Genomic DNA, 12,309 nt, shown 5'->3' on the forward strand with positions numbered 1-12,309 from the left:
AGTCAAAGTAGAACAAATGTATATACTATATGAAAAGCTCAAAAAGGAACTCGAGTTTGTCAAGACCAGAATAAAGAACTACTATAATAAACATAGGCTCGAGGGACCTTGCCTAGAGAGGGGAGACAAAGTCTACCTAATTATACAAAACCTATAAACCAAATAACTAAGTATAAAGCTAGACTTTAAGAAGGTCAGACCCTTTATTATCAAGGAACAAATTTCAATATCTAACTACCGACTATCGTTATTGTCATCTATACGACTATAGACAGATGTTTTTTATATTTTGCTTCTCGAACCAGCACCAAAAAACGCTAAGGTTGCTATATATATCGAAGCAGAAGACGAGGAAGAAGAATAGGACGTCAAAGAAATTCTAGATTCATGTATCATTAATAGGGAACTATAGTACCTGGTTAAATAGCTTGATTTCAGACTAGAAGACAACTTATAGGAACTAGTCAAGAACTTAAACTGCCCTAAGAAACTAGAACAGTTCTATCGGCAGAACCTAGATCGGCCAAAGGCAAACCTAAGATAGAACCGAAAATAGCGCCCTAGTTAATAATATCGACGCTATCGTTAAGTTACACGATAGCCCCCGATTCCTGCTATTCTACCGCCTCTAATTTGTCTAGATTCGACAAACCCTAAATGACCATATCTACCCCCTTCTCTACTAGGAACTCTCGTTATTTATAAACCTAAGTTAGATAGGCTAACGCCTTAGAAGCTTTACATTAATATTCCTATAGCAAGGCTTTAGCCTCTTTCTCTTTAGCCTTTAAACGACGTTGCTTATATATAATACGATCTACTATATTATGATTAGAGACGTGCCCTTATAAGAAAATAGGAACTTACAAGAAGAAACTAGAATGCTAGAACCATTATAAGCACGATCCCGATATATATAAGCCTCGTAACGATAAGATTTTTCAATTATCTTATATACTCGGTTATACTCTACGTAATAGGAACATACTATCACTATAAACCTGTGATCGGAAATAAACTAAGCTAAACGCTTATAACAAATAGACGCTAGGGATCTACGTACGTTAGATAGTATAATTAATAGCACAAAGGGCAACGAGGACTAAGGAGAAAAACACGTACAAGGAATACAAGGGATATTAGCGCTATTTGAGACGGCCTAAAAAGAGGGCTTTCAGGTCGAAAGCCTTAGAGGGAGGGCATCGTGTTACGGAAATATGTATACAGATGCCGCCTAGGCCACCAGCACAAACGGGCCAATCAAGCCAAAGGAACAGAAGGACTAATTACAACATAGGAAGTATAGTGATCACTATGCTCACCAGCGATCAGGGTGATCACCACCATACGATCACTTACGATCACCGTGATCAGGAGTGATCACTAGGATTATATATACATATAGATAGTCACTCGTCATAGTGGACTCTGGGAGTTTACCAGTGGTAATAATCACAATTACAGTACTTATACTAAGTATTGCTAATTACTGTAAGAGACAACTCTAGTGTTGTTGTAAACCCTTTGGCTTTACCGAATCCCTTAGACGACCTGCCTGCTCGTTACGCTTAACCTACCTCTGTCTGGACCCTTTTAGAAGAAGTCTGAGTTGGGTTTGTCATATATTATTAACTAAGTAGGTTACGCTATATAAGTCTAGTAAAGTGCTTTTTAAAAGAGGATAGTACTATAAAGCAACTATACTAAATGCCCTATAGTAAGTCAAGAGCTTGCTAAGTAGCTAAGGGCTAATAATTAATATATTAAGGGAATTAGGGTATCCTACCTCTAACTACCTAGAATAGGATAGCTCCCTCTACTTAATAATAAGTTAATTTTTTAGTCTAGCCTACTTTAGCTTATTAAGCTCCTAGCAAATCCTCTTATACTCCTTATTAGAAAGGTACAAGCGTTACTTGCTACCGTAGACGGCTTACTTAAGTATATAATAGTCTATTAGATCCTATAGATATCTTTAACGCTTATAGGAACATCTTATATTATACTACTAACCGCTATAAGAGTCTCTACGCGAGTCTCCGCCTCTCTCCTCACTACTCTTCTAAGCTATAGGAGGTGTTAGTATATAAGTTATTAAGAAGATTTTATATTTCCAAGAGACTCTAGGTTATATGTCGTTATTAATTAAGATCTCGGCTATTATAATAAGGGTACTAAGCTCTAGAAATAGCTATCCTATACTATTAGTAAGCTCGATTTCTATCCTTTTATTTGCTATCTAGGTTGGCAAGATATATATAGCGATAGCGTTAAGAAAGGTATGAAGTCCTTATATACCTTATACTTCTAGGATATTATATTAGATAGCTTGTTAGAAGGTAACATTAAAGTGACAAATCTAGCGCCACAGATTAACTCCTAAATGCTTAGCTATATTAAGACTAGCTATATATTATATTATAACCATTATATAGAGCATTATAATAGATAGTATAAGTATAGAGCAAAGTACCTAGATAATCCCCCTAATAAGGTTAATATCCTTCTTATACGCTTTCGTAGCTTTATAGAGTTTAGGATCTATAATATATACTAGCTAGTATTATAGCTATCCTATCTACTTACCAATATCTATAATATATATAATATCTTTACTCCCAGCCGAACAAATAGGTAACCGGGAACATAGGTCTACCGAACTAGCCATCTAGCTTGTTACAGCCTAGGTTTAGGAGGCTTAGAGGCATAAGGCAGCTGCCTCCCTCCTATAGCTCGATATCTTAGGGGCTTTCGACACTATTAACTATACCCGGCTACTAGCTACCTTAGAGAGCCAGGGCTTCCTAAAGTGGGTAGTAGTCTAGGTCAGGGAGTGGCTACAGAATAGGGTAGCTATCCTTTACTTCGATGGCTAGGAAACAGAGGATATACTAGTAAGGGCTAGGGTCCTATTTATTCTCTATATAGCCTCCCTCTACCAGGCCATTCGCCAGGCTAACCCTACGGTTAGTTTGATAGGCTTTGCCAACGATACTAACCTCCTAGCCTTCGGGAGGGCCGAGGAGGCCTGTAACGGTCAGCTACAGAGGGCCTAGAAGGCCTGCCTCCAGTAGGCGAGGACCCGGGGTATAGCTTTTGCCCTAGAAAAGTGCGAGCTTATCTACTTCAATAGGGGCCGGAAATGGTAGTCGCGACCGCTAGAGCTCCTACGGCCTAGAGGGGGTATTACTACTATAGCCCCTTCGAAGTTAGCTAGATTCCTTAGGGTCTGGCTAGACTAGAGGCTATAGTAGGGCCCCTACTATATAAAGGTAGCTAAGAAGCTAGAAACCTAGGAGTTTGCCCTAACTAGGCTTATTACAAAGACTTAAGGCCCTAGCCTCTTATAGGCCCGTAAGGTCTATACTAAGTATATCTATAGTGCCCTAGCCTATAGGGCCTTGAACTTCTATAAGCCTACTAAGCTAGGCGGTAAGCCGGAAGGCCCTGCTAGGGAGCTATCGAAGGCCTAATATAGGGCCCTTCGAGTAGTTACTAAGGCCTATAAGGCTACCCCTATCTAATGCCTCGAAACAGAAGCCTAGGTGCCGCCCTTCGACCTCTATCTTAATAAGAGGCTAGCCGACTTCGAAGCTAAACTTGACTAGCCACTCCTATAGACTAGGCTAGGCATAGGGGCCTCCTAGGTCCCTATAAGGGCCCTTATCTAATAGGCCTATAATAGGTTAAGCTAGAGGTTCCAGAAGAGAAGGGCTAGGGCAAGGGGCCGGGAGCCGAAGCTTATAGCCCTAGAAGTAGTAGGGTTAACGGTCTGGCAATAGGTTTAGAAGGGCTATAGAGGGGGTTAACCCCCCCTATAGACCTTATAAAGAAGGCTATAGGCTACAGAACTAGCTATAGTAGCTAGCTAGAGCAACTATTAGAAGGCTAACTAAGCTAGTAGGAGGATATAGCGCGTGTTAGATAAGGACCCCCTATGCCTGGTTTTTACAGGGGAAGGCCTATGAAGGTATTAGGGTCTAATGAAGGCCTAGAGCTCCCTACTAGTATAGGCCTATATAAGGGCTATTAGCTTCCGTGACTTCCTATTTAGGGTTTAAGTCCTAGGGATTAGCACCCCCTACTATGCCTATAGCTAGGGGAGGGAAACTATAGAGCACCTAGTCATATAGTGCCTAAACCTACTAAGAAGCCGAACGTAGGAATCCTAGGAAATACGGTCCTAAAGGGACCTAGACCTCGTTCTATAGGGTATAGGGGCCTGTAACTATCAGTTGGTAAGGAGGGTTCTATAGTGGCTAATAGACCTAGGGAGGCTCCCGGAATACCGCCTTATAAGGAGGCTAGACTAGGAGAGAAGGCCTCTATAGGGCTATTCTAGCTACTTCTCCCTTTCTTTATGGTATATTAGTACTCCAGATTAGGTATTAAAGGTAGGATAGAGGTTTTTATCTAGCCTATTAGGTATAGTTTCCTTTATATATAACTAGAAAGGCTCTAATATACTTATTAGTATAATAGTATAAGACTAATAATAATAATAATAATAATAATATCTTTATGAAAGGAGTCTTATAGTTATATAAATTTAGCTATAATAGCTATATTAAAAGGTATTAAATTTATAGATATTAAGGGTAATAATCCTTCTAGGAGTTACTCTTAAAAAGCTAAGATAAGGTTATCTCTAGCTTACTTATAGGTTAAACACTATAAAACTTCTAGATCTAGCTTATAGTTACTACTAAGGTTAATAAATCCTTATATACTAGCAAATTTAGCTTATAATTATAGTTTAATATACTATAAGTTCTGGGAACTAGGCCCTATAAGGTATATAGAAGTCTTAACTAGGATCTTAGACATAATAGACACGTCGTCAAAAGCATATTAAAGCAAGGTAAGAGAGTTCATAATAGAAGAAGCTACTACTAATATTAAAGATATATCGGTAGAGGAGTAGTCAAGGCGCTAGGCTTATAACTGCCAAACGTAGTAATGAGCTTCCGGGAGCGTTGAAAGCAGTCTATAGTAGGTGGCCGTACGAAGGAAAGAGTGCCTTGTTAAACTATCTACAAAGGAGACAAAACGACTGATATTTATAGACAAAGGAACTGGCCAATGCGTTGAACAGCCTTATATAGCTGTAGCATGTATGTGGCTAATACTCTTAGAAGCTCCACAGCTTCTGACAGCCTGTAAGTGGTCAATCTATGCGAGTGGGAAAGTGTGATTGAACCAATTCGGGTGCTGCTTGGATCACTTACTGGCGAACCCTAAGTCCGCGTCATCGTGTGACGAGCTGTCTTATTTCGTATGTATAATCCCTGGATCGTTTTGCCGTCTGTAATCCTCTCCCCAGTGGCTCTCCAGGTTTAGTATCATGACGAGCCTTTCCTTGTCGAGTGATCCTCTGGTGGGGATCGTTCCCGATTTGTTCACCTTAGGCCGAAAAATAGGGGTAATGCCGACCTCGAGCTGATGATGCAGACCGACTCACCAAATAACTTGTCATCCTTTAGCTCGTCGAAAGTTATCACGGAGGCTAGATCTGGGAACCCTCGTCGGTGCGACCCTTGCAGACATGAAGCCGTGGTCATGGGCTAGGATCTCGAACACTTCCAAGCAATGTCGCCTTGCCGTGCCATAAGGGGCAGATCAACATTCTGATACCAGAGGTGAGACAAGGTATTGATCGGGAACTGCGTGTGGAATTCCAGACAACTCCGGGCTCCGAGTCTTACCTTATCGAGATACTTACTATATGAACTGTACATGCACATAAGGAACGTACGTACACACTTCAGTCCATGACTGCAACTTTAACCACCTTTCCAATTCGTGTCAATATCCAGGCCCCTCGTTTAAGTTCTTAACGATCGTCACGTCATTTGTATCTAAGAAGTATTGGGCCTTGCTCACGGTTCATTAAGGCTTAGCCGTCGTCCAGCTTGCTCAGGCTCTCTCTAGGAGGCGGGCATAAAGCTTTGGACGAGGCGATCTAAAGACTATACCGCTGTGAAGGAGTCTAACTTTTGTTTTTCTTGAGCGTACGCGTAGCAACAACAAAATAAAGAAAAAAGTACAGCCACGGCGGCTTATAAAGACCGCTCGACTTCAACCTCGGAACCCGGGGGGGGGGGGGGGGGGAGGAGGGGGGCGGGCGTCCAAAGGCCGGCTCACAACGGCTTCTGCGCCGGATACTGCGGCGTCAGAATACTATCCGTACTTCCCCCGCTCCCTGTCGTCATTACGGCATTTGGCTTGGCGGTGTTATACTCAACCGAGAACTGATGATCCACCACCACGACGTTGTCCTTGGCAGCCGTCTGCTCCGTCTTTCCATTCCCGACGCTGTGCAGCTGATAGCCATGCGCCCACTTGCTGCTCTTGCTGCGCTTCGAAGGACCCTGCTGACCGGTCTTGCGGCCGCTGCTGCCCCACCCATTCGAGGAGAAGAGCCCGGGCAGGTACGTCCTGACAAAGGGCTTGAGAGCGGCGAGCGCGTTGCAGAGGATGCCGAGGTTCATCTCGAACAGGGACCACACGGCGGCGGCGCACTGGGTGTAGGTAAAGTCCGGGTTGGTAACCATGGCGCGAACGTAGGCAATGCGGACGATGGAGGCGACGCAGGCACTGGATGGGCAGGGAAAAATTTAGATATCGACGGAGGGGAAGGCCGTTGTGGGAGGGAGGGGATGATTGGCTACATACGCTGACCCAAGTCCCAGAATGAGGCCCACGGTAATCCGCTGCTTCAGGGCCATGTTCAGGTGGTGAATGGTGGGGATCGGGAGGACGATGATAATGCCATCGGTGACGATATTTAGAACGGCCTGGGCGACGGCGATGTTGTTAAGGCACGTGGCGCTCTCGGGGGTGTTCAGGTTCGGGTTGCAGGGTCCGGCGAACAGGGCGCTAAAGGTGACCGTGTAGCCGACGAGCGCTACGGCGAGGGCGATGATGCTAATCCGGAACGCTTTATTTGGGCTGATGCGCCAGTAGAGGACGAGGATGGAGAGCTTGGTCAGGGTCGGTGGCCAGAGGTAGGTTAACGCAAGCGCGAGGAGGAGCTGTACGACCAGGTTTGTTAGTCGTTAGGACCATTCTCGATTGGTTGGTTAGGTACGGAGCGGAGGGTTGTTGTTAACATTACCTCAAGATAGCCCACAATCTGCGTTGGTGATACTTCGTACATACTCCTGCCAAACCCCGCGGGCATAGCTGGAACAAAAGGCGTGTCAGGAAGCGTGATCCTCATGCTGATATCATTTAAAAATAAGACATACCCTTAACTGAGAAAATAAAGAAGGCCAAAGTTACCGCCCATGAGCTGATCAGTAGCGCTGAACAATAACTATCAGTTACTCGAACCAAATGGCATCTGTAGCGACTTAACGGCAAGCATACGTTCGTCGAGTCCCAGGGATTTCACCACAAACGCTCTGGTGTACAACCGCAGCAAAAGTGCTATCGTCGCCAGCGTAAAGGTTACTGCAAAGACGATTATGAACCTGACCTGGACGGCCGTCGTGTGGTAGAAGTCGGGAGTCACCCCCGGTGGGGGTGGCATAAGGCCGACCATAGCTGTCGAGTTCGTAGAAGCCATTGGTATTACAGGCCGTCTGCTGTTTACCAAGCTGTTGAACGACGGGCAAGGAGGATGGATAAGAAAGCAAGTCTTGCATGTTAAAGTAAACCCTCGCAGGACTTTTCGAGAAGGAAGAAAAATGGCTGACCCCTACCTATCTTCTCTTGCCAGGCCTGGTCAACGGTTTTGCATCCCTGCAAGGGGACTAACAACGGAATCGACTGCCGGCAGCGGCTCGGAACCACACCAAAGGATAAAAAACGGAGCGAGACGGACGATTCGCCATAAGCTCTCGACGATCCAAATACCAGCCCATGACTTACTACTTTTGTTATATGCTCAGCCCCGCGAGAAGGACGTCGACTCCGCCAGAGCTAACGTTTTTGTTACTAGCGAGGGGGGGATAGCGTGGTGGTTGTTTCAGCGGCTCAGCGGTTAGTGGGGCCGCCGTTAGTTTGGTGCGAGGGCCGGGCCGAGCAGGACCAGTCACGTTTTGTTGTAGTGCCGAGGGTGGAACCATCCCGTTCTCGCTTCCAACCTAACTTAAAACAGAGGTTTTTTTCTTGCGCAGGAGACCCAGGGCTTCGGTTAGCCCGCGCTGGTAGTTCCAGTCCCAGGAATTGTTTCGGGCCACATAACGCCACATCAAACGAATCCCACTCAATTGTCTCTCGAGTAACATGAGGCGCAGATAGTTGATATGTTAGGCGGTCACACGATTGCTAAATCCTCAGCCCCTCCCATTGGCCCAACCAGAATTACACCTCCTTGACATAGCCGGGGAGACTCTCCAATAATTCCAAGCTCTTGTGGTCGACGATGGCGGCAACGTGCCTCGCCGTCATGGCGTCGACCTTGTCCTTGGGCTGCATCATGGGCGACGTCAGGGCCCAGGCGAAGCCATGGAAATGATGTTTCCGGTAATCGTCCCAGATGGCCTCCTTGTCCAGCTTCGGACCGCCGGCCTTGTGCAGCGTGGCGAGATAGTGCTCAAAGAGCTCAACCTCGTTCGCCCTCCGGTCCTCGATGGTCAGCGCGCCGACGATGAAGTAGGTGACGTCGTGAAGGAACGAGTTGAAGTGGAGGCCCTGCCAGTCGAGAAAGCCGGGCTCGCCCGAGGGCGTGATGAAGGTGTTGCCAATGTGCGAGTCGCCGTGCACGACACACAGGTGGTCCTGGTTCGTCGTCGCCCAGAGCGTCTTGAAGGCGCGGATCATCCGCTCGCGGTTCGTCATCTCGTCGGTGACGGGCGGCTTGGCCGCCTCGTCGAAGAAGCGCTTCGGCCACTCGGACTCGGCCATCAGGGACAGGATAACCTCCCGGAGCGAGAGGCCCTCCTTGAGCCAGGGAAAGTCGGCCGGCTTCGCCCCCCACGTCTTGGCGTGAAGCTTGGCGAGCTCCTCGACGCCGGCGCGCACGCGCTCGACCGGCCAGGCCTCGAGCGGGTCGCCGAACTTGTAGCCCTTGGCCTTGAGGTCGTCGAGGACCACGATGCCCTGCCCCGTGACGGTATCGCTGCCGGCGTACCAGACGGGCGGGAGGCGCATCGACACGGTGGGGGCGATGTGGTAGAAGAACTCGGCCTCGCGGCGGTAGACGGCGTTCAGGGACGGGTGCAGCTTGACGAGGTCCGGGTTGAAGCCGCCCTTGACGCAGACGTGGGTGGGCAGCGACTCGGCATCCTGGCTGTCCTCGTATGTGAGCTTGTAGAGAAGCTTGCTCGCCGTTCCGTGGATGGGCTCGACCAGCTCCGCCGTCGCGACAGGGCGGCCGAGGATCTTGGTGAACCAGGCGGGTGTGACTTGTTCGACGACCACGGGCAGAGGATCGGCAGAGTCGAGGGCGCCCTTGGCACCTGCGGGAGGCGAGGGAAACGACATTGTGTGGTAATAAGGTATGGAAGCCGGATTCGGAAGGATTATTACTTGTGCCGCTCTGCGGAAATAGGTAATTATTTACAAGTACGGAGTATTGTAGGATGACGAAACGACCGGGATACGGTTCGGTTAACTACGAAGAGGCAACTTAGGCGTCCAGTCATTTTAAATACCCTAGGTAGCAGCAAATGCAATGGCATTCCAGGGTCCCGTTTCCACAAGGGGTCGGTCAACCCCCTTCTCTGCGGAGCTAACCGTCGGTGGAGTGGCAATTAGTCCTGAAAGATTACTAGCGCCTATAACAGGCAAGACCCAATGTAACCACATGCAGAGCTACGCTAGCGTGAGGAGAGACCACCTTAGCAAGTGGCCCGGGGGACGGCCTTCTCTACACTAGGAAAAGGAATCCTAGCATAGTACGGATTTGTTATCTGTACTTGCCGCCAATGGGAACCAGGTTCTCCGCATAGGACCCATAAAGACCTGGGGGAGGGGTAGTCGATTTCCAAGGAAAGAGCAAGTTTCAACTCCTCACCACTTTTCGCAGAGTAGCGGTAGTGTACGGATTACTCCGTACTCTCCGTTTTGCATGCGATATCGGCCTACCTACCTACCAACTGTCTACCTGCCTACCTCCCTACCTAGGTAGGTCGTCACACGAGCAAAAGCGACGGGGCGCAAGCGACGAGAACATGGCCACTGCAGGCCCGATTTCGTTCCTCGGCTGGAGTTGCTGCAGATCTGGGGGAGTCGGCATCATGAATTAACCCGGATGTTGATCTACTATATGCTAGGTTCCAGTGATAGGCGGTACTATAACGAGGATATCGATCATCTGACCCCTGACCTGCCCGTGTTTAACAACCGCCGCACGAATCTAGCCCCCGCGAATCAGTCTCAGACAAGTAATTAGGCGCGATTGCCGCTCCTCCAGTTGTCCGAGTGGGACCCTACAGGTTACTTGGCTGCCATACGTCGAATCTCCACCCGTATGCATCCATTCCTCTTCTGTATCGAGTGGAAGCCGCTGTTGAAGAGAAAGCAAGACTCGCGAAACCTTAGCAATACACAGAGCGAAGTCTCGTGCTCGCGCCTGGGGCGTTTGGGACCAGACTTTGTAGTCGAAACCCCGGCAGCTCTTGGTTCCCGCTACGGGCCGCTCATAGAGAGAACTCACAATTCATTTTAACGAGCTGGGAACCGACCGGGGAGCGGTAATCAGAGGACCAGCTGGTGGCGTGGGGCCATCTTCTCTCTGACGGAGTAGATTGAAGATCGGTCTCTCGGCCATTCAATACAAGGAGGTACCCTAACCAGTCGCCATAAGAACACAACAGAGTACAAGACAAAGAAGGGTTACGGCTGTACAACTTGCCAAAAGGGCTGATCTTCTCGAGGAACAGAAAGCATGCGGCCGGAACGCTGTCTGGAAGGAGACTAATCCGTACAGCCTCATACGGTGCACCGGGCCTCCGTGCCAAGGAACCAGACAACTGGAAGCGTTGCAAACTCAGTACTGGCGTCTTGGCAAAGCTTGTCGACTACGCTGAGGTCTCACACGGACATGCTACCCTGGATCTGTAGGTGTCGATGTGTGCCAGATAGCAGCAAGATTCGGAACGTAGGAAACCAAAGCCACAAGCATCCGTCTCGGAAAGCATTGCCTTCCATCCATATCACGAATGTCTTACCTGCACGTTACGACCAGGACTCCGCCAGCTTTGTCGCTGTGTTAGGTCCAGAGACTAGCGAAGAGTCCCGAGCTGACTGCTCGCATAATAGCCCTCGTCGCCTTCCGCCACAATATCTGAGCCCTAAAGGCTAAAACACCCCCTACTGACCTTGACCGGTCGCGGAGACACCGATGGGACTGGGGGAGCCCAGAGCACCGGGAATCGTCACTAGTGTAAATTCCATGGCCCGGAGGGGAACGTCACGGTTCATTAATTACACGGCAAGATTAGCGACGACTCTCCATTGGGCCACATGGCACCTAACCCCAACAACCACCAATTTCGGGCAGCTGCGCAGATACTCCTGGTCTCCTCCTATCCGGCAACAAGGGCCAATCCGATGAAGACGTCGCCCTGGTTGAGACGCTTGTTCTATCCTATATGGAGAAGCCTCGCATAGCCATTCTCGTGGTATGTATGTAACTGGTCTCGGCAAAGAGTGACTTGGCGCTCTAGCAAGTCACCCGACATGACAATGCCCAGGACAGCCGGGTCGGGAACGTCGAGAGCGACTGTCGCCGAGCAGCGCCGATACCTCCCCAAGGTCAGCGGCCGCATTGTGCGACTCGCATTGTGTGACCGACTAGAGTCGCCATCGAGCACGCGTGTGCGGATGCCTTCTTGAGGGAAACAAAACGATAGACGCCGGAACTACAGTTTGTCTGTGTCGTATTCATTTAATTTGATTTTGATGACTCTAAGAGATATGAAGGGGGGCCCTGGGCGAGACTCGTCAGGGAGAGCTGTTTCCTTTGTAACGGTGAACGTAGGCAGCACTTCTGCGTCGGTGAGGTCGCTAATTTATGTATGGTCGCAACGTTGGTATGAAGTGGTTAGGTGAGGCGGGGAGGCTCCGCGACAGGCAGCTATGGAAGGGAGGATATTGCTACCCTGAAAAGTGTCGCAGTCTTCCTACGGTCTCTCGAGCCGAGGTCGTTGGGGGGAGACCGAGAAGCTGTTTGAGCAGCATTGATCGCTTTCCTACGTGGCCCAGGAGGGAGATATCCCGCCACTCAAATGCGTTGACCAAATCCGTCGCCGGGCACGCGCTGGCTTCCACCAACGACCTTGTCATAAGCCGTAACAGAATGTGTGGATGGATGGATGCGAAAAACAACGATCTTCGTATGACTGCTAATATCGAGTT

General features: G+C 48.6%; 2 protein-coding genes across 2 annotated transcripts; both read right to left on the bottom strand.

Moving 5' to 3' along the window:
- Window positions 1–6,105: 6,105 nt before the first annotated feature.
- On the bottom strand, window positions 6,106–7,546 carry MYCTH_2135030 (uncharacterized protein; the record flags this gene model as incomplete). Its single annotated transcript, XM_003664852.1, has 4 exons — window positions 6,106–6,597; window positions 6,676–7,034; window positions 7,118–7,185; window positions 7,372–7,546. 4 exons carry the CDS (start codon window positions 7,544–7,546, stop codon window positions 6,141–6,143), a joined length of 1,059 nt encoding a protein of 352 aa, XP_003664900.1. The 3' UTR covers window positions 6,106–6,140.
- Window positions 7,547–8,035: 489 nt separating this feature from the next.
- On the bottom strand, window positions 8,036–9,554 carry MYCTH_2308118 (uncharacterized protein). The gene has a single exon (XM_003664853.1). It carries the CDS (start codon window positions 9,430–9,432, stop codon window positions 8,311–8,313), a length of 1,122 nt encoding a protein of 373 aa, XP_003664901.1. The 5' UTR covers window positions 9,433–9,554; the 3' UTR covers window positions 8,036–8,310.
- Between the last annotated feature and the right edge of the window lie 2,755 nt (window positions 9,555–12,309).

The sequence above is a fragment of the Thermothelomyces thermophilus genome, chromosome 5 (assembly GCF_000226095.1).
Source record: "Thermothelomyces thermophilus ATCC 42464 chromosome 5, complete sequence".
In the NCBI taxonomy this organism is placed as follows: Eukaryota; Fungi; Ascomycota; class Sordariomycetes; order Sordariales; family Chaetomiaceae; genus Thermothelomyces; species Thermothelomyces thermophilus.

Excerpts from the sequence above, each read along its gene's own strand:
- MYCTH_2308118 (XM_003664853.1), bottom strand. The coding sequence starts at position 9,432 with ATGTCGTTTCCCTCGCCTCCCGCAGGTGCCAAGGGCGCCCTCGACTCT.